The sequence below is a fragment of the Papio anubis genome, chromosome 4 (assembly GCF_008728515.1).
Source record: "Papio anubis isolate 15944 chromosome 4, Panubis1.0, whole genome shotgun sequence".
NCBI lineage: Eukaryota > Metazoa > Chordata > Mammalia > Primates > Cercopithecidae > Papio > Papio anubis.
In genome coordinates this window covers 71,233,643-71,261,349 of record NC_044979.1, presented here as the reverse complement: position 1 = coordinate 71,261,349, position 27,707 = coordinate 71,233,643, and the positions used below count along the sequence as shown (strand labels likewise).

At 36.9% G+C, this 27,707-nt stretch overlaps 1 protein-coding gene across 24 annotated transcripts in view; it reads left to right on the top strand.

Annotated features, from left to right (window-relative positions):
* Positions 1-27,707, top strand: part of KRIT1 (KRIT1 ankyrin repeat containing) — a 47,182-nt gene that overhangs the window by 12,122 nt on the left and 7,353 nt on the right. For all 24 annotated transcript variants that reach the window (XM_009203448.4, XM_009203446.4, XM_017956981.3 and 21 more), the window contains 7 exons: positions 7,334-7,490; positions 8,199-8,306; positions 11,088-11,244; positions 12,000-12,151; positions 19,210-19,376; positions 20,006-20,093; positions 20,578-20,784. In XM_009203448.4, the coding sequence (XP_009201712.1) occupies positions 7,334-7,490; positions 8,199-8,306; positions 11,088-11,244; positions 12,000-12,151; positions 19,210-19,376; positions 20,006-20,093; positions 20,578-20,784 (1,036 nt within the window). The remainder of the gene's footprint in view (positions 1-7,333; positions 7,491-8,198; positions 8,307-11,087; positions 11,245-11,999; positions 12,152-19,209; positions 19,377-20,005; positions 20,094-20,577; positions 20,785-27,707) is intronic.

Sequence of the window (27,707 nt, the reverse complement as noted above, 5' to 3'; positions counted from 1 at the left end):
TAAGTTTCCTTGGCTAATTTAAGAGGTACCAGCCAGGTGCAGTGGCTCACGCCTGTAATCCCAGCACTTTGGGAGGCCGAGGCGGGTGGATCACAAGGTCAGGAGATCGAGATCAACCTGGCCGACATGGTGAAACCCCATCTCCACTAAAAATACAAAAATTAGCTGGGCGTGGTGGTGCATGCCTGTAATCCCAGCTACTCGGGAGACTGAGGCAGGAGAATCGCTTGAACTCGGGAGGCAGAGATTGCAGTGAGCCGAGATTGTGCCACTGCACTCCAGCCTGGCGACAGAGTGAGATTCCATCTCAAAAAAAAAAGAAGTACCACATTATTTATTGCCTTGTTAAATGTCCACAGTGTCTTAGTTGTATTAGATTGAGCAAGGTAATTCACTTTACCTCTCTGCATCCAGTTTATTTATCCATATATAAAATGTAATAATTAGATCATTTCTAGAGTTTCTTCCAACTGAAAATTCTTTTATCTGATTTTAATATTTGTAATCAAGCAGTTAACTATAGTTGCTTTATGTGTGTGTATATATAAAGATCTTTTTTCTGTTTCCTTAAAAATATGCTCTTATGTTTCCTATTACATGGAGTTTTTATATTAAGAGTTACCCTAATCATCTTTAACTGAGTTAATAGTTGTTTCTTCAGATTACAGAAAATACTGGCAGCAAAAACAATACTAAAAGAAATGACATGCAGCCAGGCGTGGTGGCTCATACCTGTAATCCCAGCACTTTGGGAGGCCAAGGCGGGCAGATCACGAGGTCAGGAGGTCGAGACCATCCTGGCTAACACCGTGAAACCCCATCTCTAGTAAATATACAAAAAATTAGCCAGGCGTGGTGGCGGGCACCCGTAGTCCCAGCTACTCGGGAGGCTGAGGCAAGAGAATGGTGTGAAACCGGGAGGCGGAGCTTGCAGTCAGCTGAGGTCACGCCACTGCACTCCAGCCTGGGCGACATAGCGAGACTCCGTCTCAAAAAAAAAAAAAAAAAAAAGGAAAAAAAGAAATCACATGCTTTACCAGGAGCTAAATAAAAAGAGGTAGAGAATATAGTTCAGATTCCAACAAAGTGTACTGTAGATTTGGAAAAGGCAAAGGCAATGAATTTTAGTTGAGGAATCCCAAGATTATATTTGACTGTATGGTTGCCCCTTTTTGTGGCAGGGGTGTTTTTTTTTTCTCTCTAATGAAAGAATGGTAATATTTTCAGCTATTACATAAAAACAGAAGCACGGGCATTGTACTTACTATGCTTTGGAATGTACCTATGTTTCAGTACCATTTTTAGTTCCTAAAATATGATCTTTGGTGTTACTTTATGTCTCTAAGGGTCTGTTTCTTTATCTATACAAGATGGGCTTAAAAATGGTACCTTCCCTAATATTAAAAGAAAAATTACAAGTAATGTGCTTTGAGAGCACATAATGAGCACTCAATAAATCTTGGCTTTTAAGAGTAAGTTTTGGCCGGACATAGTGGCCCACACCTGTAATCCCAGCACTTTGGGAGGCCAAGAAGGGCAGATGACTTGAGGTCAGGAGTTTGAGACCAGCCTTCCCAACACGGTGAAACTCTGTCTTACTAAAAATACAAAAATTAGCTTGGCGTGGTGGCAGGCACCTGTAATCCCAGCTACTTGGGAGGCTAAAAGGCGGGAGAATTGCTTGAGCCCAGGAGGTAGAGATTGCGGTGTGCTGAGATCCTGCCACCACACTCCAGCCTGGGCGACAGAGCAAGACTACATCTTGGGGAAAAAAAAAAAAGGAATAAATACTGTAAATATGTAAAGATTTTGATGTCTAAATCTAAAATTTATTAATCTGTAATACTTTCATTTGCAAATTTTTGTTACTTGAGTATGCCAAGGAAAAGAGTTTTATACTTGCATAAATTAACTTTGTGTCAGCTGGATAATCAACTTTCATGTAACAGGAGTAGTATGGGTCACCTTGCAATACTGTTAGTCAGATGCCTCATTTAATTGACGTGAATTCAAATAAAGAATGATTTAACTATTCAGCAAGGAATTTAAATTTATCTTGGAAATATACTCTTGTTCACTAATTGGTACCAAGACTGAGGAGGGGACACTGGGCTCTTGACTGTGATACAGTGAAGAGGCTAGGGTTTAGTCCTATTTTTGTAAGGTTAGATAAGATATTTTACCTCACTTGGTCTCTTTTCTCATCTTTAAAGTGAGGATTTTAATTAGATTAGTGGTTCTCAAACTTTTGGGTCTCAGGATACTTTTTCACTCTTAACAGTTACAGGATTCCGAAGAGTTTTTGTTTATGTGGATTAAAGCCAGTGTTAAGATATTAGAAATAGAAACTGAAAAATATTTCGTGTGTGTTAAAAATAATACCTATATATGTTAACATAACACAATTTAATGAAAAAAACAAGAGTTTAAAATTCAAGATTGGTAGCCAGACACGTAAAAACCATTCCTTACTTTCTAGAATCATCGTTTTCCCGAAATATTTAAAATGGCTTTTACCCCATGTGGAGAACTTAACAGCCACTCAGTAAATGTCTCAATGACATTTCTATTCTCTCACTTCTTTATTCTTCCTGTACCCCTATGCCAGACCTTCTATTTTGAATCAAATCAGTGTCTTCTTTCTCTGATAGTACTTTCAGACTTCAGATCATTGTTAGTGCTTTTCAAACTATGATGATTTGGCTTCCTACAAATTATTTCATCCAATTTCTTTTGGAGCTTCCCTGTATATTAGCTATCTGTACTCTTTGTTTCATTCAGCCTTTTAGTCCTCCCCTTCCAAGCTATTCTAAATATTTCTACTCCTAAATACTTAAACTTTCACTGCTTTCTGTTTCTACTTTCATAATCCCTATACTCTTTTTTGCCCCCTATTTTCAAAGAAAATTTAAGGCTTCAGAAATGTTCTTCTCCATCCCTGATGATCACTTTTTGTCCCCATCTCTCTTCTGTATCGTAGGGTATACCTGTAAAAATTCTTCTTATTCCCCTTAAATTCACTTTTCTTTTTCCACACCTACTTTCTTCTTGCCCTCAAACATGCATGATTCTCTTCCTTCTTGAAAGTTACCTTCACCTGAACCTACTTCTTTTAGCTACCATCCTGTTTCTTTCCTTCCTTTCACAGCCAGATTTCAAAGGTGAGTGGGCGATACACTCTGCTTTCTCTTTTTCACTCTTCATAAACCTTAACTTTTTCTGAGTTTTTTGTTTGTTTGTTTGTTTGTTTGTTTTTTGAGACAGAGTCTTGCTCTGTCGCCCAGGCTGGAGTGCAGTGGCCGGATCTCAGCTCACTGCAAGCTCCGCCTCTCGGGTTCACGCCATTCTCCTGCCTCAGCCTCCCAAGTAGCTGGGACTACAGGCGCCCGCCACCTCGCCCGGCTAGTTTTTTATATTTTTTAGTAGAGACGGGGTTTCACCGTGTTAACCAGGATGGTCTCGATCTCCTGACCTCGTGATCCGCCTGTCTCGGCCTCCCAAAGTGCTGGGATTACAGGCTTGAGCCACCACGCCCGGCCCTTTTTCTGAGTTTTTGATCTCTTTCCTTGCTCTGCAGCATTTAATTCTTGCCCACTCTTCATTCTGAGAACAAATTGGAGTTGAAAGGGCATAATGAAGCTATAATGAAGGTCAGTACAAATGCAAGGTATTATTGCTATCTTATCATTGCTATTGAAACACTCACTGGCCTCCATTCTGTGATGCAAACCTGTGTCTTAGTAGTAGTACTACTAAGATTCAGAAAATTGGCTTCTAACTCTGGCTAGTCACTGTGAGACTTTGGGCAAGTTATTTAACTGCATCAAGCTCCATTTTTGTCATCTGTACAATAAAAAAGTACCTCCACCTACTTTATAAATTTCTATGATTATATTAAATAATTATACAAGAAGGTAGCTGGGAAATTTTAAGGCGTCATACAAAATGTATGTTTGTATTATTTTTATTATTACTTCTCGAATTGCTCCCTTACTATCTTTTCCTGTCTTCCCTTTTAGATGTATTTCATTGTTCTAAGGTGATCATATTATTTGTTCTCAGAAAGATTTCATCCATTCTTTCAGACCATTTAATTCTTTCCAGTGAGATGATTTTACATATTCTCAGATAGATAGTCTAACCTTTTGCCTTCCACCTCAGTAGTTTCAAGTTGCCTACTAAACATTTCAGTCACTTATCTTTTGTATATAAGGCACTTTGGGGAATATAAAGACACTGTCCCTACCCTCAAGGAGCTTCCAACCTAATAGAGAAGAGGTGTGGATAAACAAGGATGAAATTAGGTAAAATAAGTCGCAAAAAAAAAGCAAAAAATAAAATGCTAAAACGTAGTGGGAATATAGAGAGGATAGATTTTAAACTGTTTCCGAGGCATAATGGAATTTAACCGCAACAAAATCAGGAAGGGGGAAAGGATGTCTTAAGAATAGCAAAGAACATTGTGGCTTTGATTTGCGTTTCTCTAATGATCAGTGATATTGAGCTTTTTTTCATATGTGTCTTGGCTGCATGTATGTCTTCTTTAGAAAAGTATCCATGTATTACCCACTTTTTAATGGCGTGGTTTTTTTCTTATGAATTTGTTAAGTTTCTTATAGATACTAGATATTAGACTTCTGTCAGATGCATAGTTTGCAAATGTTGTCTCCCATTCTGTAGGTTGTCTGTTTACTCTGTTGATAGTTTCTTTTGCTGTGCAGAGCAGCTCTTTAGTTTAAGTACCATCTCACACCAGTCAGAATGGCTATGATTAAAAAGTCTTAAAAATAACAGATACTGGCAAGGTTGCCGAGAAAGGGAGCACTGTTGGTGGGAGTGTAAATTCGTTCAACTATTGTGGAAAGCAGTATGGCAATTCCTCAGAGAGCTAAAAGCAGAATTTTCATTTGACTTAGCAATCCCATTACTGTGTATATACCTAGAAGAATATAAATCATTTTGCCATAAAGACACATGCACACACATGCAATATTCATTCCAGCACTATTCACAATAGCAAAGACATACAATCAACCTAAATGCCCGTGATAACAGAGTGGTTAAAGAAAATGTGGTACATATATATATACACACACACACACATATATATAATAGAATACTATGCAGCCAGAAAAAAGAACAAGATCATGTCTTTGCAAGACCATGGATGGAGCTGGAGGCCATTATTTTTAGCAAACTGACATAGGAACAGAAAATACTGCGTGTTCCTACTTATACGTTGGAGCTAAATGATGAGAACTCATGAGCATAAAGAAGGGAACAGCAGACACTGGGACCTCCTTGAGGGTGGAAGCCGGGAGGAGGGAGAGGAGCTGAAAAAATAACTATTGGGTACTAGGCTTAGTACCTGGGTGGTGGAATAATCTGTATGACACACCCCCATGACACGAGTTTACCTGTATAACAAACCTGCACATGTACCCCAGAGTCTAAAATTAAAAAAAAAAAAAAAAAAAGAATAGCAAAACCTGAGCAAAACAAATCACCTGAATAAGGTGTAGGATGAAAGTATCTTATTTGGAATATAGAAAAGGCATAGTATTTGTGAAGGGGGGAAGAAAGGAAAAACAGATGGAAAATCAGTTCTAAAGATGGGCTGTTTTCCCCTCAGATGTTCCATATCTAAAACCAAAACCAAGTTTCCTTTCCTCCTCCCACCTCACCCTCTTATTTCCACATGATAAATTAGTTTCTACCCTTGCTTCAGATTGCAGCCTTACGTAAGTCTTTGGCTATAACCACGAGGTTGACTCACTCACTGTGTGCGTATGCTTTGTACTCTTCTGAGACCTTTGCTTACTCCTTTACTGTCTACCTAAAATATTTTACCTCTCTTCAACATCTCTTCAGTTCTTTCCTATTTAAAAATCCAGTTTAGGCCGGGCGTGGTGGCCCACGCCTGTAATCCCAGCACTTTGGGAGGCTGAGGCAGGTGAATTGTTTGAGCCCAGGAGTTAGAGGCCAGGCTGGGCAACATGGCGAAACCCTGTCTTCCCACCCCACCCACCAAGACGGAGTCTTGCTCTGTCACCCAGGCTGGAGTGCATTGGCGCAATCTTGGCTCACTGCAACCTCCACCTCCTGAGTTCAAGTGATTCTCCTGCCTCAGCCTCCCAAGTAGGTGGGATTACAGGCATCTGCTACCACACCCGGCTAATTTTTGTATTTTTAGTAGAGACGGTTTCACCATGTTAGCCAGGCTGGTCTCGAACTCCTAGCCTTGTGATCCGCCCACCTCAGCCTCCCAAAATGTTGAGATCACAGGCGTGAGCCACCACATCTGGCCAAAACCCCATCTTTACTAAAAACACAAAAATTAGCTGGGCATGGTGGCGTGTGCCTGTAATCCCAGCTACTTGGGAGGCTGAGACACAAGAACCTCTTGAACCCAGGTGGCAGACATTACAGTGAGCTGAGATTGCACCACTGCAGTCCAGCCTGGGCATAGAGTGAGACTCAGCCTCAAAAATAGTAAGATTCAGTTCAATTTGTTCTTCTATCAGAGCACTTTACAGGACCATCTAGACTGAATCATATCTCGTTTTCTGGGATTATATCTCTGGAGCTGGGATTACAGGCACGCACCACAATGCCTGCCTAATTTTTGTATTTTTGGTAGAGACGGGGTTTCACCATGTTGGTCAGGCTGGTCTCAAACTCCTGACCTTGTGATCCGCCTGCCTCTGCCTCCCAAAGTGCTGGGATTACAGGTGTGAGCCACTGCGCCCAGCCTCTGATATTTTTTAAAGCATTGACAAACAATACCATACTTAAACTTTACAGCATTATGTAACTTATCCATGTTTATGTTTTGCCTCAAATTACACTGTAAACCATTGAGGGTAGAGACCACATATTTTATGTATCTTTGCCTCTCTCACATTGTCTAATATAGCAACTATATATAGAATTACGTCTTTGGGCCTATTTTGTAGACAGCCAGGCCTAAGTGAAAAGCATTCTTACTAAGTTACTTTCTGTTTCTGAAACTATATTTGGCTAAAAATTTTATCTAACTTTTGTACTTCACATGGGATGCTTCTCTGTCATCTGCTCTATCTTGTATTTGAGGTTATATTTTCTTCCAGTTTATCAGAAATAGAAACAGTTTAATTAAACCAGAATAATTAATAAGAAACCCCTAATCATTGAAAACATTATGTCAGTATCTTAATAATCCTTTGCTCTCTGTCCTAGAAAATTCTTAGATTTTTTTGAGATATCATCTAAAATTTGGATTTTTAAAAACATTTCAGATGAGTTTTTTAGATAAGTTTTTTTGTTGTTGTTTTTTGTTTGTTTTTTCATACAGGTATGGAAAAGTTGAGGCCACTCGCATATTGTTAGAGAAAGGAAAGTGCAATCCGAACCTTTTAAATGGACAACTTAGTTCTCCTCTTCATTTTGCTGCTGGAGGAGGACATGCTGAAATAGTACAGATTCTCCTAAACCATCCAGAAATTGATAGAGTAAGTTGTTTTCCAGGTTTTTAAAAGTAATATTCAAGCAGTGAATAACAAGTAATGACACTAAAATGTTCAATTGTATGCTTGAGAGTTCATCTGAAAAATAAAAATAAGTTCCATTACTTTATAGAATAAGTAACAGAATATATGAGTTGTGCTTTGTAGAATAAGTAATGGAATATATGAGTTGTGCTTTTGAACGTACTTTTTTTTTAGATTTTTTTAGATTTTTTAAATCTAAAATTTATGCCTAAATTTTACATTAACCATTTTTAGGCATTAAGTACATTTACATTATTGTACAACCATCACCACAGTCTGTCTTCAGAATGTATGTAGAATTTAACCTCTTTTCATTTTGTATTGTATTTCTCCAAAAACATCTTGAAAAAGGAAAAAGATTTTCCAGAATTTCATAAAAGAAATTCATAAAAAGTATATTATAAAGAGGAAAATAGTATTAACAAAACCTTTGTTATGTCTTTATCAGAACTTTTAAAAAACAGTAATCACATTGATTAGTGCTTTGAGTCTTTTATCTTGGCAACTCTTGTTTATTCTAAACATAATACATACTAAGTGTGGTTAATATTTACTTAGTACTTGACAAGAGTCTCTTTTTTATGAAACTTTGATTAATTGGATGACATTTTCCTTTAGAATACCATAATATGTAATGCCTTTTTGTCCCCTCCCCATCCACATTTCTAGCATATAACAGACCAGCAAGGAAGATCTCCGTTAAATATTTGTGAAGAAAACAAACAAAATAACTGGGAAGAAGCTGCAAAATTGTTGAAGGAAGCCATTAACAAGCCAGTAAGAATTATCTTCATAGTTAGAACCAAGCATAGTATTTAAATTAATAAGATTTAAATTTGAGGATCTGTGGCAAGAGTGGAAAGACAAACGATTAGATGGCGTCTTTACTGCTATAAAACCTCATTGTAGTCCGGGCATGGTGGCTCACGCCTGTAATCCCAGCACTTTGGGAGGCTGAGGCAGGTGGATCACAAGGTCAAGAGATTAAGACCATCCTGGCCAACGTGGTGAAACCCCATCTCTATGAAAAATAAAAAAATCAGCTGGGCATGGTGGCATGCGCCTGTAGTCCCAGCTACTCAGAAGGCTGAGACAGGAGAATTGCTTGAACCCAGGAGGCAGAGGTTGCAGTGAGCCGAGATTGTGCCACTGCACTCCAGCCTGGGCAACAGAGCAAGACTCCGTCTCAAACAAACAAACAAACAAAAAAAGTTCATTGTAGACTGGATAGGTATCACATTTGTTATTATCCCTAACATTTGGATGTTTATTCTTGCATAACAAAATAAGACTTGCAAAAGTAAGTAAATAAAACTTTCAGAACTCTTAAATTTTTCATATAATTTCGTCGCTTGATGTGTTGATTACACTTTTTTTTTTTTTTTTTTTTGAGATGGAGTCACCCAGACTGGAATGCAATGGCGTGATTTTGGCTCCCTGCAACCTTTACTTCCTGGGTTCAAGCAGTTCTCCTCAGCCTCCCAAGTAGCTGGGACTACAGGCGCCTGCCACTACGCCTGGCTAATTTTTTGTAATTTTAGTAGAGATGGGGTTTCACTATGTTAGCCAGGATGGTCTCGATCACCTGATCTCGTGATCTGCCTGCCTCGGCCTCCCAAAGTGCTGGGATTACAGACGTGAGCCACCACGCCTGGCCTGATTACACATAATTTTAATCTATTCATTGACGTATATCCCTCTACTTAGGCCTTTTAAGCAACGTTTTGTATTTTTAAATAAAAGCATTGCACATCATTCATTCAGTCTCAGCAAGTTAGTTTATATATAACAGACTCATTTTCCTCCTCATAAAAGTAAAATAGGTGTTTCCAAGCTTTTTTATTCTGCTAACTCAACCTGGCCTTTCCATCTAATTACAACTGGAAATAAACTCATAAATCGAATGCTGGCACACATAGCTATTAAAATAATAATTGTATTTAGAGGCATAAAGCTTAATTTGTAATTGTAGTGACATTAAAATACAGAAGGTTAACAATGAGAAGAAACTCAATTATGCCTAAGAGTTATAATGATTATAAAAATTATTAATTTAATTATTTTTATTTTTATGAGACAGAGTCTCACTATGTTGCCCAGGCTGGAGTACAGTGGCTATTCACAGACAATCATAATGCACTGCAGCCTCAACCTTCTAGGCTTGGGCAGTCCTCCCATCTTGGCCTCTTGAGTAGCTGGGACTGCAGACATGTGCCACCACTCCTGGCTATCATTAGTTTAAAAACTGTTTGAAAAGATTTATACCAACAAAGGATAAAGGGTTTATACTAACAGATATAACCCATTTACCTAAGCCTCTCCAGGCATTAACCAACAACTATACAATAAGTATTTGTTGAGTATCTCTGTGGATTTAACATGACAAAATGCTGAAAATTATAAGGAATATATGGTCTCTGCCTTTAATGTTACACGCATACCGCACACTTACGCATTTTGTCAGAACACTTACTCCAAGAGCATAAGACAGAGTCAAGGAAATAGACAAGCAGTACAGGTACCCTTATGTTATACTTCATTGCAATTTATTTTCTAACTATGTAGTTTTAACTCATTTTTATCCCTGATACAGTCTTTATATTGTGAATGAATAAGGTAGGAGAGTTGAAGTTCTTTTATCCAAAGTGCACTGACCTGGAAGTTATTTGGGGACATCAGTTACTTCCTATAACAATAAAAATCCATTGAGAAAGCTACTACTCTGTGCAGTTTTCTAAACTGGGGGAAGGAAACTGGCTCAAAGTTCATTGATAACTTTTACCTGCAAAGTGTTCCATCACAAATTCCTCTTAGGACAAGTTATTGGTGGTATACATTTCTTTTGTATTATTTGTGACCCACTAGACTCATGAAGTACTCAGCTAACACTAGATTCAGTAACCAAGTTTGTGTCTCTTGTATGATATTTACATTGTACATTAAAGGTGCTAAAACATCCTGTCAAAAGAATTTGACTTTGAGTATTTTTTTAAGTCATTCTCCTTAGTTTCCCAAACTTATTTCTGGAACATCCATAAGAAAATATTTTAGAAAATACAACTAATGGAAGTAAAATGTTTTGTTTTTTGTTTTTTGAGATGGAGTCTCGCTCTGTTGCCCAGGCTGGAGTGCAGTGGCACGATCTCGGCTCACTGCAAGCTCCGCCTCCTGGGGTTCACGCCATTCTCCCGCCTCAGCCTTCTGAGTAGCTGGGACTACAGGCACCCACCACCATGCACGGCTGATTTTGTGTGTGTGTGTGTGTGTTTTTAGTAGAGACGGGATTTCACTGTATTAGCCAAGATGGTCTCTATCTCCTGACCTCATGATCCACCCGCCTCGGCCTCCCGAAGTGCTGGGATTACAGGCGTGAGCCACCGTGCCTGGCCAGTAAAATGTTTTTAAAATATCACCAACAGATTCTCACTTGTAACAGTGTTTCTGATATTTTTCATGTTAGAAATCTATAATAAAGCACATGAAGTTGAAGGAAAGTATCTTGTTAGATTGTGATGTATAATTTTTTAAGCTGCTTATGTAAGTTATCGTTTCTTATAGTATGAAAAAGTTCGAATATACAGAATGGATGGGTCATATCGTTCTGTGGAATTGAAGCATGGAAATAATACCACAGTGCAGCAGATAATGGAAGGAATGCGTCTCTCTCAAGAAACTCAGCAATATTTCACTATATGGATTTGTTCAGAAAACCTCAGTAAGAAAGTTTTTATTATGTTTTAGTAAACCTCATTATTCCTTTTTGGGAGTGGGTTGGTAAAAAATATAACTTCTTTTTATTCTTGACTCTTAAATTTTGAATAAATACAATGTTCTTCTCTTTCATATAAATATAGAGGTAAGTCCCTGCCCACCCCCTTCCCTGCTTCATTCAAAGCATTTTTTAATAATTAAAAAAGAAAACTTTTCTTCTATGGCAACAGCATTTGATTTGAATGCCATTAAATGTTGTGCTCATGCAACTTGCCTTTATTCTTTGTGCTCGTTTTGAAATAATACAAATGTTCTTTTGTCTTACATGAGTTTTCTATTTAAAATCAACCTTTTTATTTAAAATCAACCTAATGACACTATATATTTGTTCTTCAAAGTATTACACATACATACAGAATTTAATTGATGGATATGATTGGATATTTAATGGCTTAGTTGTATCTTTTTAACTAGGAATTCTACTTATGTCATAATTAAATAGGCTATAATGGAATTAAGGATTTCATATACGTTTGATAAATTTTATGTAAGAATTATTTTTAATAATTCTTATGTTCTTGATAATAAGCAGTTAACCACAAATTGGGTAGTAATATTGATTAAAATGTTAATTTTAGATTTAAATTTAATTTGTGAGTATTCAGTACAGAAGTACAGATAGTTTAATACAGAGTTTCTATGCATTGATATAATTGAGTTTTCTACATTATCATTTATAAAAGGAAAGATGTTTTTCAGGCCTTCAACTCAAACCATATCATAAACCCTTGCAACATGTTCGTGACTGGCCAGAAATACTTGCTGAATTGACTAATCTGGATCCTCAAAGGGAAACATCTCAGCTTTTTCTAAGAAGAGATGTGAGACTTCCTTTGGAGGTTGAAAAACAGGTTTGCTTGAAATCTTATTTACAGTTATTTAAATGCACAAAATCTATTGAGTTTCTATTGTAAGTACTAGAGGCAGAAATTGTGCTTACATCCTTATATCGATCCTTACATCCTTATATCAATCCTTACATCGCTGTAATAATTGGTGGAATTTTGGTTGATCTACTTACAAAGCCCTTGGTTGGGATTTTTCATTTCCACTCCCATTGTCTTAAGAATACAAAAGAAATAGGGAGGCTATCCTAAAGAAAATTAGCAATCAGATGTGGAGCCAAATTATACTGGAAAAAAATTGTTTAGACTAGTTAGGAAGTACACTGTCAAGGATAAACTTAATAAAGGGCTAATCAGTTGTATACATTTTGAAGGAAGAAAGAGAAACACTGGTGTGGGAGAGAACAGAAAAAACATCCTGGTATACTTGCAAAGGGAACAATGCGAAAGTCATTCTTAACAGTCCATAAGTGGCTCTTTTTTTTTTTTTTTGAGACTGAGTCTTGCTCTGTCTCCCAGGCTGGAGTGGCACAATCTCAGCTCTCTACAATCTCCACCTCCCAGGTTTAAGCAGTTCTCGTGCCTCAACCTCCCCCAAGTAGTTGGGATTATAGACGTGTGCCACCACACCCAGCTAACTTTTTTTGTATTTTTAGCAGAGACAGGGTTTTGCCATGTTGGCCAGGCTGGTCTTGAACCCTTGGCTTCAAGTGATCTGTCAACCTTGGCCTCCCAAAGTGCTGGGATTACAAGCGTGAGCCACCGTGCCTAGCCTAAGTAGCTCATCTTAACTCAAACAGGGAACTCTGTACATAGTAAAAATTGAGAATAGTATTTACATTTGATAAAAAGAAGTCTGTCCAGACAAGTATATTTCTATTTGAACTACTGTGGATTTTAGAGAAGAAGAAGTGACATAATGCCATAAGAAGGATGAATGGGCCAGGCACAGTGACTCATGCCAGTAATCCCAGCACTTTGGGAAGCCAAGGCAGGTGGATCACGAGGTCAGGAATTTAAGACCTACCTGGCCAAGATGGTGAAACCCCGTCTCTACTAAAAATACAAAAATTAGCCAGGCATGGTGGCGGCCACCTGTAATCTCAGCTACTTGGGAGGCCGAGGCAGAGAATTGCTTGAACCTGGGAGGCGGAGGTTGCAGTGAGCCGAGATCGTGCTACTGCACTCCAGCCTAGATGACAGAAAGAGACTCCATCTCAAAAAAAAAAAAAAAAAAAAAAAGGAAGGATGAATGGACAAGGGAGAGATTGATTATAACAGCTTAAATTAGGCATGATAATCTAAATATGGTGAAATTGTTTCTTGGTCTTACAGTGTTAGTGAAGAAAAAAATAGAATACATTTCTCAATTCTTTATTCTCAGGGAATATTAAACAAACACAGTTAAACAAATTTTAGCACAAGAAAATTTCAACAGCCATGTCCAAACTTGTTTAACATTTTATACATAACTATGTATGTTGCTCCTTTTATATTATCAAGCCAGAGATAGAATTGATCCTTTCAGCCAGATACACTAGGAGTCACATAAAAATTGCTATGAAATTTACCAAAAACTAAGGGCTTCATTATTTGTTAAAAATGTGTTAGAATCATATTAAGAGAATGAAAGGGAAGGAAGAAAACACGAGATCCAGAAAGGCATATGACAAAATCCAACACCCTTTCATGATTTAAAAAACTCTCAGAAAACTAGGAATTCAAGCGAACCTCTCAGCATGATAAAGGGTGTTCACAAAAAACCCACAGCTAACATCATATTCAATGGTAAAAGACTGAAAACTGTCCTCCTAAGATAAGGTACAAAATTAAGATACCCACTTTCACCAATAATCAGGACCTTAGTTTTTGGCAAATGACGTATACATAGGAATTCCCAAAGAATCCACAAGAACACTAGAGCTAATAAATTAATTCAACGAAGTTTCAAGGTATAAGCTCAACACACAAAATCTGTTGTCTATACACCAGCAAAGAATAATACAAGAAAGAGATTAAGAAGTCCATTAAAATAGCATCTAAAAATATAATACCCAGGAATAAATTTAACAGAAGAAGTTCAAGACTTATACACTAAAACTAAAACATTGCTGAAAAATAAGACCTAATAACTGGAAAGACATCTCTGTGTTCAATGATAGGAATAGTTAGTGTCATTAAGATGTCACTACTAGCAAAGTGATCTACAGATTTAATGCAATCCCTAACAATATTCCAATAGCCTTTTTTGTTAAAGTGGAACAGACAGTCCTCAAATCCACATTAATTGCAAGCAGCCTCAAATAGCCAAAGCAATCTTGAATAAAGCAGAATCAAGTTGAGAGACTGACATTACTCTATTTCAAAGCACAGCACAAAGCTAAGTAATCAAAAGCATTGTGGTATTCTAGCATAAGGATAAACATACAGACCAATGGAACAGAATTGAGTTTTCAGAAATAAACCCATACATGTACAGCCAGTAGATTTTTGACAAGGCTGCCAGGTTCATCTAATGGAGAAAGAATAGTCTCTTCAACAGATGGTGCTGGTATAACTGTAAGTTCACATTGCAAAAGCAGGAAATTGGACCCCAACCTCATGCCATATAAAAAGTTAAAATGGCTGGGCGTGGTAGCTCACAACTGTAATCCCAGCACTTTGAGAGGCCGAGGCGGGTGGATCACTTGAGGACAGGAGTTCTAGACCAGCCTGGCCAACATGGCAAAACCCCATCTCTACTAAAAATACAAAAAATTAGCCAGCCGTGGTGGTACACCTTTGTAGTCGCAGCTACTCAGGAGGTTGAGGCACGAGAATTGCATGAACCCGGGAGGCGGAGGTTGCAGTGAGCCAAGATCGTGCCACTGTACTCCAGCCTGGGTGACAAAGTGAGACTCCGTCTCAAATACGATAATAATAAAATGCATCAGTGACCTAAATATAAGTGCTAAAACCATAAAACTCATAGAAGAAAACATAGGGATAAATCTTCATGACCTTGGGATTAGGCAGTGGAGTCAGATATGACAACAAAAGCATGAACAACAAAAGAAATATTGGGTAAGTTAAACTTCATCAAAATCAGAAACTTTTGTGCATTAAAGGACATTATTAAGAAAGTGAAAAGCAACAGAATGGGAGAAAATATTAGGAAATCATAGATAAGGGTTTACTATCCAGAATATACAAAGAACTCCTACAACTCAACAATAAAAAGGCCAACAACCTGATTAAAAATGGTCAGGGTTCGGTGCAGTAGCTCACTCCTGTAATCCTGGCACTTTGGGAGGCTGAGATGGGAGGATCATGGGAGCCCAGGAATTTGAGACCTGCCTGGGCAACATAGTGAGACTTCATCTCTCTAAAAAACTTAAAAAATTAGCCAGGCATGATGGCACACACCTGTAGTACCAGCTACTCAGGAGACAGAGGTGGGAGGGTCGCTTGAGTCTGGGAGGGAGAGGTTACAATGAGCCAATGTCGCATGACTGCACACAAGCCTGGGTAATAGAGCAAGACTGTCTCAGAAAAAAAAAAAAAGTAGGCCAGGTGTGCTGATTCACTTCTGTAATCCCAGTGCTTTGGAAGGATGAGGTGGGAGGCTCACTTGAGGCCAGGAATTTGAGACCAGCCTGGCTGCATAGTGAGACCCTGTCTCTACAAAAAAGTTTCTTTTTTTGTTTGTTTTAAATAGCCTGGCATGGTGGCACACACCTGTAGTCCTAGCTACTCGAGAGTGAGACAGGAGGATCACTTGAACCCAGGAGTTCAGGGTTACAGTTAGTTATGATCATCCACTGCACTCTAGGCTGGATGAAAGAGCAAGACCCTGTCTGTAAATAAAATAGGTCGAAGGACTTGAATATATAAATAGCGAACAAGCACACGAAAAGATGTTCAACATCATTAGTTATTAGGGAAAAGCAAATTAAAACCTCAATGAGAAACCACACCCACTAGGATGACTATAAAAAACAAAACAGAAAATAATGAGTTGGTAAAAATGTAGAGAAATTGGAACCCTGGTACATTGTAGGTGGGAATGTAAAATTGTGCAACCACTGTGGAAAACAGTGGTTCTTCAAAAATCTAAAACTGGAATTACCATATGATCCAGCAATTCCACTCCTAGATATATGCCTGAAATAATTGAAAACAAGAATTCAAACATATTTTTATGTCACTGCAGCATTATTCATAATAACCAAAAAGGTAGAGGCACCCTAAGTGTCCATTAACAGATGAGTGGACAAACAAAATGTGGTCTATACGTACAAATAGAGTAATTAAGGAATGAAGTTGTGATATATGTGACAACATGAGTGAACCTTGAAAACATACTGAATAAGCCAGACACAAAAGAACAAATATTTAATTCTACTTTAGTAATCTAGAATAGGCAAAGGCAGAAAGGGGAAAAATAGATTGGAGGTTATCAGAGGTGCTGGGCTAGGGGAGGGGAGGGAAGTTCTTACCAGTTAACAGACTTTCTCTTTGGGGTGATATAAACTACATGGAACTAGATAGTAGTGATGGTAGCACAATGTTGTGAACATAATTAATGCCACTGAATCTCACACTTAAAAATGGTTCAAATGACAAATGTTATATCTGTTTTACCCTATAACTTAAATGTATGATATCTATAAAATCTGCACATAATCTAAGTATACTCAGTCTGCCTTCTCGTCCCAAGTAATATTTTAATAGTTCACTGGTAGAGAAAAGGAGCACTAATGATAATACTTGGATGATAAATAAATTGCATAATTTTAAAATAAAGGAGACTCAAGTAAAAAGGAAGCAAGGTTTAGTAAGTTCTTATGGTAAACCAGAATGTCATGATAATCTGGTAAAGCAGTTGTGTTCTTTCACTTATTATATAATTAAGAAATTCCTGTTTGTACCATCTGAAAAACAGAATTACACGTATTGTTTAGCATCATCCTTTTAGGATGAAAACATCCTGATTTCATTAGAAATGAAAAAATGGAGACTAAAACTCCTTGAACATGGTATTGGAAATTGTAACTGTTATTATCTACTCATATTCTTCAAATATACGATGTCAGTTTTTATTAGAAAACATGCTTTCATTCAGTCTTTTTCCATTTTATTTTGAGAAATTTGAAAAGCCATAGGCATATTAAAAAGTAATACAGTTTACACCATTTACCATTCATTAGATCACTAGTTGTTAACAATTTGCTTTACTGTATTTACTTTCTTTGTGAATAATTTTAAAGTGAGTTGCAGGTGTCATTCCTACATATTTTGGCATGCATCTTCTAAGAATAAGGACATCTCTACCTATCACAATAACATTTCCAACCTAATAAAATTAATAATTCCATAATTACATAATATCTGATTCAAATTCAGATTTTTCCCAGTTGTTCCAAAATACTTTTATACCTCCCCGCCCCAGGATCTAGTCAAGGCTCATGCTTTATATTTGGATGTCTCTTTAGTCTCTTTTAATCTAAAACAATCCCCTTAATTTTTTTCCCATGAAATGTTTTTTTACTATTGCATACAGTGTTTTGAGATAGAAAAATAGTATTATTTCAGGTAATGTTGTAAAAATAATTTTTTTTTTTTTTTTTTTTTAGACAGAGTCTCTCTCTGTCACCCAGGCTGGAGTGCAGTGGCGCAATTTCGGCTCACTGCAAGCATTGCCTCCCAGGTTCACACCATTCTCCTGCCTCAGCCTCCCCAGTAGCTGGGACTACAGGTGCCCACCACCACGCCTGGCTAACTTTTTGTATTTTTAGTAGAGATGGGGTTTCACCGTGTTAGCCAGGATGGTCTCAATCTCCTGGCCTCATGATCCGCCCGCCTCAGCCTCCCGAAGTGCTAGGATTGCAGGCATGAGCCACTGCGCCTGGCCGCAAAAATCATTTTTATTCAAGCTTGGGATAATTGTGAATTGTATTTGGAAATACTTTAAGTATTTATTCAGAAACTTTATAATTGGTGACTGTGTACAAGTAGGAATGCATTCTGTAGGCCAGGAGTTCTCAATCTTTATTAATCTTATTGGATAAACTTTAAAGTTTTTAAAATTAAAAAAAAAAAAAAAAAAAAAAAGATCTAGGCCAGGCACAGTGGCTAACACCTGTAATCCCAACACTTTGGGAGGCTAGGGTGAGAGCACTGCTTGAGCCCAGCCTAGGCAACATGGCAAGACCTTCTGTCTTCAAAAAATTTAAAAATTAGCCAGGTGTGGCACACCTCTTGTCCCAGCTACTCGGGAGGCTGAGGCAGCTAGATAGCTTGAGCCCAGGAGGTCGAGGCTGCAGTAGGCCATGTTCACGCTACTGCACTCCAGCGTGGCTGGCAGAGCAAGACCCTATCTCAAAAAACAAAACAAATATTTACTCTTCTTGAATATTATTAATATTTGAAAGTACATAGTCTTTTTAGTCAAAATTTAAAATGTCTTACAACAGACTTTTTAAAAATGCATTTGTCCTTTGGAAATTAAGATACTTCCTTTTATCTTCTTTGAAGTCCACTGCTGTATTGTTTGAAGCACAGTTAATAGAAAAATGTTTCAGTAATACAAAAATTTAGGTAAAATTTTGCTAAAAATTATCCATATTTATAAACTGATGATATTTCTTAGACAACCAAGTTAGCAAACTATAGCTTATAGCCATATTTTGCCAGTTTTTGTATACCTCACAAGCTAATTTTTTTTGTTTTTTGATTGTTAAATCAAAAGAACAGTATTTCCTATCATGCGAAATTGTTTGAAATTCGTATTTCAGTGTTCCTACATAAAGTTTTATTAGAACACTGCTATACCCATTTGTTGATGTATCACCTGTGGCTTTCTTTGTGTTACAGTGCCAGAGTTGATTAGTTGCAACAGCAATTATATAGCTTCCAAAGCTTAAAATACTACTCTCTGGGCCTTAACAAAAAAATGTTTGCCAACCTTTGCTTAACAGCTCATTTATATACAAATGTGTAGTTTTTGCTTTTGCCGTATTAAATTGTTCATTTGTAAAAAGAAATTGTAGCCTAATAACCAAATTATACTTTTTTCTCTTAAGATTGAAGACCCGCTAGCTATTCTTATTCTCTTTGATGAAGCCAGATATAATTTATTGAAGGGCTTTTATACAGCTCCTGATGCTAAGTTGATAACATTGGCAAGTCTGCTTTTGCAAATAGTCTATGGAAATTATGAGAGTAAAAAACACAAGCAAGGTTTCCTAAAGTAAGTATTTAATATTATGCATGGTCTTGTGCTATGGTCAAGATTCTGTTTAACCAAGAAAGTTTAAAAATGTTATTAGAAAATATTTATACGTTACATTGGTTTGGAATTAAATAATATAAGATGTAGAATGAGAAAAGAAAACATTATAGTAAAGCATTCTTAAAGTTACATTCTCCAAATGTACTTTTCTTATATTTGACTATAGTTTGATACACTTTATATTTTATCTTTTTTTATGCTTAAATAAGTTCACTAAAACCTGACTTGAATAAGTAGTAAAAAATTTTATAAGACAGATGTACTTAAGAATCCCACCATAAAAACTGGTTTTATGTTCAGTCTTTGAGAGAAAACACTGAGGTTTTAAGCATATCTGAATTTGGTTATTGTGGTTTTCAATTTTCAAAAATAGTTTCTGGTTATTGAAAGAAGAAACATTTATCTAAATTGATAATATGAGATTTGTGGCTTTTTGCTTAACATTTTTAGAGTTCTCTGATATTTTACAGCAAAGTATTTTTCAGCTTAAAAATTACGTTACTGAAAGCCATTTGTAACAGAATGATTAGTATACTTTAGCTACTAAAGATGATTTATTTAAAGGATGTTGGTATGTGTGCTTACAGTGAAGAAAATCTAAAATCCATCGTACCTGTTACCAAACTGAAAAGTAAGGCACCTCACTGGACAAATCGCATACTTCATGAATACAAGGTAAGCTGTTTAATAGAAATGAAGATGCTTTATAGGCTAGTTGAAATTTTGTTAGTGTTATTAATATTTTAAACATCGGTAGATTAAATTTATAGTTCTGAAATTAAAAATGTATCTTCTAGTTCACAATGCTTGAAATTGAAAGTAGCAAGGTATTTTTATTTTTAGTAATATATAATCTTTTACTGAATACCTTCTGCATGCCGAATACTGTGGTAAGGACTAAACATAAAAATTTGAAATAATACACTATCCATGCCCGTGAAGCAATTAAAACCCAATAGCGTAGACAATATTTTTAGACCTCGATTTTTTTTTAATATTAACATCACAAGAGAAAAAGTATTCCTGATATAATGTGCCATAATTTTATTCTTTAGGGGCAGTCTTGATTTTAGAAACTGCTTAGTTGATCTATTTGGATTATCAATGGTACATTTTCCTTTCATATCTCTTATTTTTAATTTACTTTGTTTGTTTTTAGAATCTCAGTACAAGTGAAGGTGTCAGTAAAGAAATGCATCACCTTCAGCGCATGTTCTTACAGAATTGCTGGGAAATTCCTACTTATGGAGCAGCATTTTTCACAGGACAGATATTTACAAAGGCAAGCCCCAGCAATCATAAAGTCATCCCTGTGTACGTAGGAGTGAATATAAAAGGACTTCATCTCCTCAACATGGAAACTAAGGTAGATTTTCAGCTTTTTTTCCACAAATCATGTTATATAATACCTGAAACAACAGTACTAACCTACATGAAGAATTTAGAAATGGCATATTTACAAGACTGTTCATTGCAACTCATTCATTACATAAGATGAAGGGGGACACTAAATCACTGTCAGTAAGGGGTTAATATTATATTACATTTCTGCTTTGGAATACCCTTCAGCCATAAAAAGGAATAAAGAGTATTTTTGTGTAGAATAATCTGCAATAGATATATTTAGTGAAAAAACAAGGTGCTGAACAATATGTAATATGCTGCCTACTCTTGGTATTAAAATGGGAGGAAATGAGGCTGATCTTTACATAAATATATATTGCTTGTGTATGCATAAAATATTTCTTGAAGCCTTTAGAGAAGGGAACCAGATAACTAGGAATAAAAGTAAGGAGGGAAACTTTTCATTACATACCTATCTAGTTCAGGCCACTATAACAAAGCCCGATAGACTGATTGGCTTATGAACAACAGAAGTTTATTTCTCACAGTTCTGGAAACTGGAAGTCTGAGATCAGTGCGCTAGTGGGGTTGAATTCTAGTGAGAGGGTTTTCCTGGGTTGGAGACTGCTGACATCTCCTTGTAGCCTCATATGGCAGAAAGAATGAGAGAGTTGTCTTGGGGTCCCTTTTATAAAGGCGTGAATCCCATTCATGAGGGCCCTGCTCTCATAAATTATGACATAATTACTTCTCAAAGGCTCTACCTCCCAATACCATCACACTAGGGGTTAGGATTTCAACATACCAATTTTGGGAGGCAGGGCACAAACATTCAGTCCATAACAAGGCCATTTTGCAACTTAAAAGTTTTAACTCTGTGATTATGTAGCCTGTTTAAAACATTTGTTAGGTTAATTGAAAAAGACATGAAAAAAATATTATATGTGACACAAGGGCTTCACTTTGAAAAATTATAATTAGTACAAGAACCTTTTGGGGAGCAGGATGAAGTATGGAAGGGATTGAATATCCACTGGAATACTTCAGAGCTTCTTTATTGTTTTTTACATTTAAAAATTTTTTGATTTATATATTTATTTTTTGAGACAGGGTCTCACTCTCTTCCCCAGGCTGGGGTTCAGTGGTGCAGTCATAGCTCACTGCAGCTTTGAACTAATGGACTCAAGCAGTCCTCCTACCTCAGCCTCCTGAGTAGCTGGGACTACAGGCACATAACACCATGCCTGGCTTTTTTTTTTTTTTTTCCCCCCCCGAGATGGGATCTTGTTATGTTGCCCAGTTTGGTCTCAAACTCCTGGCCTCAAGTGATCCTCTTGCCTCAGCTTCCCAAAGTGCTGGGATTACAAGCATGAACCACTGGGCCTCACTCATTTTTTAAATTGATACATAGTAGTTGTACATATTTATGAGGTACATTTCATATTTTGATACATGCATACAATAAATAATGATCAAATCAGGGTAATTAGGAAATTCACCTCAAATATTTATCATTTCTTTGTATTGGGAACATTTCAACTCATCTCTTGTAGCTATTTTGAAATATACAATAGATTATTAACTATAGTCACACTACTGTACTATGAAACACCGCAGCTTATTCATTCTATCTAACTGTATGTTTGTACCCATTAACTGACCCTCTCCCTATTCCTTCCTACGCTGCCCTTCCCAGCTCTGGTAATCGTCATTCTACTCTCTACCTCCGTGACATCAACGTCTCACGTATATGAGAAAATAGGATATTTGACTTTCTGTGCCTGGCTTATTTCACTTAACAAAATGACCCCCAGTTCCATTTTTCATGTTGTTGCAAATGACAGGATTTCATTCTTTTTTATGGCTGAATAATATTTCATTGTGCACACATACCACATTTTCTTTATTCATTCATCTGCTGGTAGACACTTAGGTTGATTCCATATATTTGCTATTGTGAATAATGCTGCGGTCAACATGGGGTTGCAGGATCCCACTGATTTCCTTTCCTTTGGAAGAATACTCAGTAGTGAGATTGCTGGTTCATATGGCAGTTTTATTTTAGTTTTTGAGAAACCTCTACACTGTTTTCCATAATGGCTCTATACTAGTTTATATTCCCACTAACTCCATATAAAAGTTCCCTTCTCTCTGCATCCTCACCAGCATTTGTTATGTTTTTGTCATTTTGATAATAGTCATCCTAACTGGGGTGGGATGAAATGTCATTATGGTTTTGACTTGAACTTCCCTGATGATTACTCATGGTGAGCATTTTTAAATATACTTCTTGGCCATTTGTATGTCTTCTTTTGAGAAATGTTTATTCTAATCATTGCCCACTTTATAATGGGATATGTTCTTTTGCTGTTGAATTGTTTGATTTCCTTGTAAATTTTGGATATTAGTCCCTAGTCTAATGAACACTTTGAAAATATTTTCTTCCATTCACCACATTGTCTCTCACTCTGTTGATTGTTAACATTAACTGTGCAGAAGCTTAATAGTTTAAATAGCCCCATTTGTCTGTTTTTGTTTTTGTTGCCTATGCTTTTGAAGTCTTTGCCTAGACCAATGTCCAAAAGCATTTGCCTTATGTTTTCTTCTACTAGTTGTATAGGTTCAGGTCTTACATTTAGGTTTTTTATCCATATTGACTTGATTTCTGTATATGGTGAGAGATGGAGTCTAGTTTTATTCTTGTGCATGTGGGTATCCAATTTTTCCAGCACCATTTATTGAATAGGGTGTTTTTTCCCCAATGTTTGTTCCTGGTACCTTTGTTGAAAATGAGTTGGCTGTAAATACATGGATTTATTTCTGGGTTCTCTGTTCCATTGGGATCTGTATTTACAATAATATCATGCTGTTTGGTTACTGTAGGTTTGTGTAGTTTATTTTTTGAAATTAGGTAGTGTGATGCCTCCAGCTTTGTTCTCTTTTTCTCACTACTGGTTTGGCTATTTGGAATATTTTGTTATTCCAAATGAATTTTAGAATTTTGTTTTATTTCTGTAAAGCATGTCATTGGTATTTCAATAAAGATTGCATTGAATTACTTGATTGCTTTGGGTAATACTGCTGTTTTATTTTTTATTTATTTATTTTGAGACAGAGTCTTGCTTCATCACCCAGGCTGGAGTGCAGTGGCATGATCTCGGCTCGCTGCAACCTCCATCTCCTGGGTTCAAGCAATTTTCCTGCCTAAGCCTCCCAAGTAGCTAGGATTACAGGCTTGCACCACCATGCCCAGCTAAGTTTTTTGTTTGTTTGTTTGTTTGTTTTGTTTTGTTTTGGTATTTTTAGTAGAGACACAGTTTCACCATGTTGGCCAAGCTGGTCTTGAATTTCTGACCTCAGATGATCCACCCACCTCGGCCTCCCAGAGTGGTGGGATTACAGGCATGAGCCACTGCGCCTGGTCTATATTGCTATTTTAACAATATTAACTCTTCCAATCCATGAGCATGGATATCTTTCCAATTTTTGGTGTCCTCTTGAATTTCTTTCATCAGTGTTTTGTAGTTTTAGTTACAGAGGTCTTCCACTTTTTTAGTTAGATTTATTCTCAGGTATTTAATTTTTTTTAGTAGCTATAGTAAATGAGAGTGCTTTCTTGATTTCTTTTTCAGCTGGTTCATTATTGGTGTATAGAAATGCTAGTCATTTCTGTATGTGAATTTTGTGTCCTGCAACTTTATTGAATTTGTTTTATCAGTTCTATTAGTTTTTTGGTAGAGTCTAGGTCTTTCTGTATATAAGATCATGTCATCTGCAGAGAGGGACAGTTTGACTTCCTGTTTACCAATTTATATGGCTTTTATTTCTTTCTCTTGCCTGATGGTCTGTCTAGGACTTCCAGTACTTCCAGTATTGCGTTGATTAAGAGTAGTTGAGGCTGGGTGCGGTGGCTCATGCCTGTAATCCCAGCACTTTGGGAGGCTGAGGCGGGTGGATCACGAGGTCAGGAGATCGAGACCATCCTGGCTAACACGGTGACACCCCATCTCTACTAAAAATACAAAAAAATTAGCCGGGCGTGGTGGCGGGCGCCTGTCCTAGCTACTTGGGAGGCTGAGGCAGGAGAATGGTGTGAACCTGGGAGGCAGAGCTTGCAGTGAGCCGAGATTGTGCCACTGCACTCCAGCCTGGGCGACAGAGCAAGGCTCTGAGTAGTTGAAAGTGGGGTATCCTTGTCTTATTCTAGTTCTTATAAGAAAGGCTTTCAGCTTTTCCCCTTTCAGTATGATATTAGCTGTGGGTTTGTCATATATGACCTTTATTGATTGAAGTATGTTCCTTCTATGTGAATTCGCTGAGAGTTGTTTTTTTTTTCATCATGAAAGGATCTTGAACTTCATGAAGTTCTTTTTTCGCACTTATTGAAACTATTGTATGGTTTTTGTCCTTCATTCTATTGATTGTATCACATTTATTAATTTGCATATGTTGAATCATCCTTGCCTCCCAGGCATAAATCCCATTTGATCATGGTGTGTTATCTTTTTGATGTGTTGTTGGACTCAGTTTGGTAGTATTTTGTGGATGATTTTTGCATCTGTGTTTATCATGACTGCTGGACTCTTGTTTTCTTTTTTTTGTTGTGTCCTTGTCTGATTTTGTTATTGAAATGATGCTGACCTCATTGAATGAGTTAGGAAGAATCCTCTTCAGTTTTTTGGGCCATTTTGAGAAAATTGGTATTAGTTCTTCATTATAGGTTTGGTAGAATTTAGCGGTGAAGTTACCTGGTTTCTGTTTGTTGAGAGACTTTTTGTTTCCAATTCAACCTCATTACCAAGAATTTATCTGTTGAGGTTTTCTTTTCCTTACTGGTTCAATATCGGTAGATTGTCTGTGTCGAGGAATTTGTCTTTTTCCTCTAGGTTTTCCAATTTGTTAGCCTATCGTTCATTGGTCCTAATAGTCTTTAACGATTCTTTATTATTTCTGTGGTCTCAGTTATAATGTCTCTTTTATCATTTATGATTTTGTGTATTTGGATTTTCTTTTCCTCTTGGTTAGTCTACCTAACAGTTTACTCATTTTGTCTTTTTGAAGAACCAACTTTTCATTTTGTTGATCCTTTGTAATTTTTTTTTCTTTTTTCTTTTTTAGTCTTTCTTCCTTTTAGTCCTGGTCTGATCTTATTTCTTTCCTTCTGCTAATTTCAGGGTTGGTTTTTTTCTTGCTTTTCTAGTTCCTTGAGGTGCATCGTTAAGTGTTTGAGATCTTCCTACTTTTTTGCCATAGATGTTTATTGCAGTAAACTTCCGTCTTACACTGCTTTTGCTATATCCCTTAGGTTTTGGTATATGGTGTTTTCATTTTCATTGCATTTGAGAAATTTATTTCCTTCTTAATTTTTTAATTGACCCAATGGTCATTCAGTAGCGTGTTGTTTAATTTCCATTTATTTGTACAGTTCCCAAAATTTCTTTTGTTGTTGATTTATAGTTTTATTTCATTGTGATCTAAGAGACTTTTACAAAATTTATTGGGACTTGTTTTTTGGCCTAACAGATGGTCTATCCTGGAGAATGTGTGTTCTGCAGCTGATGGATGAAATGTTTTGTAAATGTCTGTTAGATCCATTTATTTATTTGTTTGTTTGTTTATATTTTTTAGAGACAGAGTCCTGCTCTGTCACCTAGGCTGGAGTACAGTGAGCAATCTCAGCTCACTGTAAAACCTATGTCTCCTGGGTTCAAGCAATTCCCCTGCCTTAGCCTCTTGAGTAGCTGGGATTACAGGCGTGTGCCACTACACCTGGCTAATTTTTGTATTTTTAGTAGAGATGGGGTTGTTGCCCAGGCTGGTCTCAAACTCCTGGCCTCAGGTGATCCATCCACTTTGGCCTCCCAAAGTGCTGGGATTACAGGCGTGAGTCACTGCACCTGGCTGTTAGATCCATTTAGTCTAAAGTGCAGTTTAAATCCAGTGTTTCTTTGTTAATTTCTTTTGATCCATTCAGTGTTGAGAGTGGGGTGTTGAATTCCCCAACTATTATTGTATTGGAGTCTGTCTTTCCCTTTAGATCTAATAACAATGGCAAAAATCGCAGTTACTTTTGCACCAACCTAATATAAAGCCTTTTTTTTTTTAACTTTTAGCATTTTAAATACATCATGCTAGGCTCTTCTGGCCTGTAGTTTCTTCTGAGAAATCTGTTGTTTGTTTGATGGCAATGTCCTTATATGTGACCTGATGCATTTCTCTTATGGTTTTTAGAATTCTCTTGTCTTTGAGTTTTGACAGTTTAACTATAACATGCCTTGGGAAAGACCTTTTTAGGTCAGATCTGCTTGAGTATATTTGATGTCTACATCTCTTATAAGACATAGGGGGTTTTCAGCTATTGTCTTTCTCCATTTCTTCTCCTTCTAAAATCTCAGAATTCAAACGTTTGGTCACTTTATGGTGCCCTCACATGTCACATTGGCTTTCTTCATTTTTTTTATTTCTTTTCTTTTCTTTTCTTTTTTGTCTGCCTGGGTTAAGATACCTTCAGGTTTACAGATTCTTTATTCTGCTTGATCTAGTGTATTGTTGAAGCTCTCAGTTGTGCTTTTTATTTCATTTATTGAGTTCTTCCATATACTTTTGTTATCTTATATATCTTAGATCACACTGAGTTTCTTTAATATCCTTATTTTGATTTTTTTATTAGGCTTTTCAAAATTTTGGGGGAGGATCTGTTACTGAAGAATTATTGTTTTCCTTTGAAGGTGTCATGTTTTCTTGCTTTTCAATGTTTTTTGTATCCTTATGTTTATATCTGTACATCTGATGTCACTCTTCCTATTTTATGCCTTGGCTTTTGTAAAGAAAGACTTTTTCCTATAGATGTAGCTATAGTGTTGGTTGGATACGGTGCTTGGCTTTGATTCTGGGTGAGTGCAGTAGTATAGTCTCCGTATGATTTCTTCAGCTTTAGTGAGCATT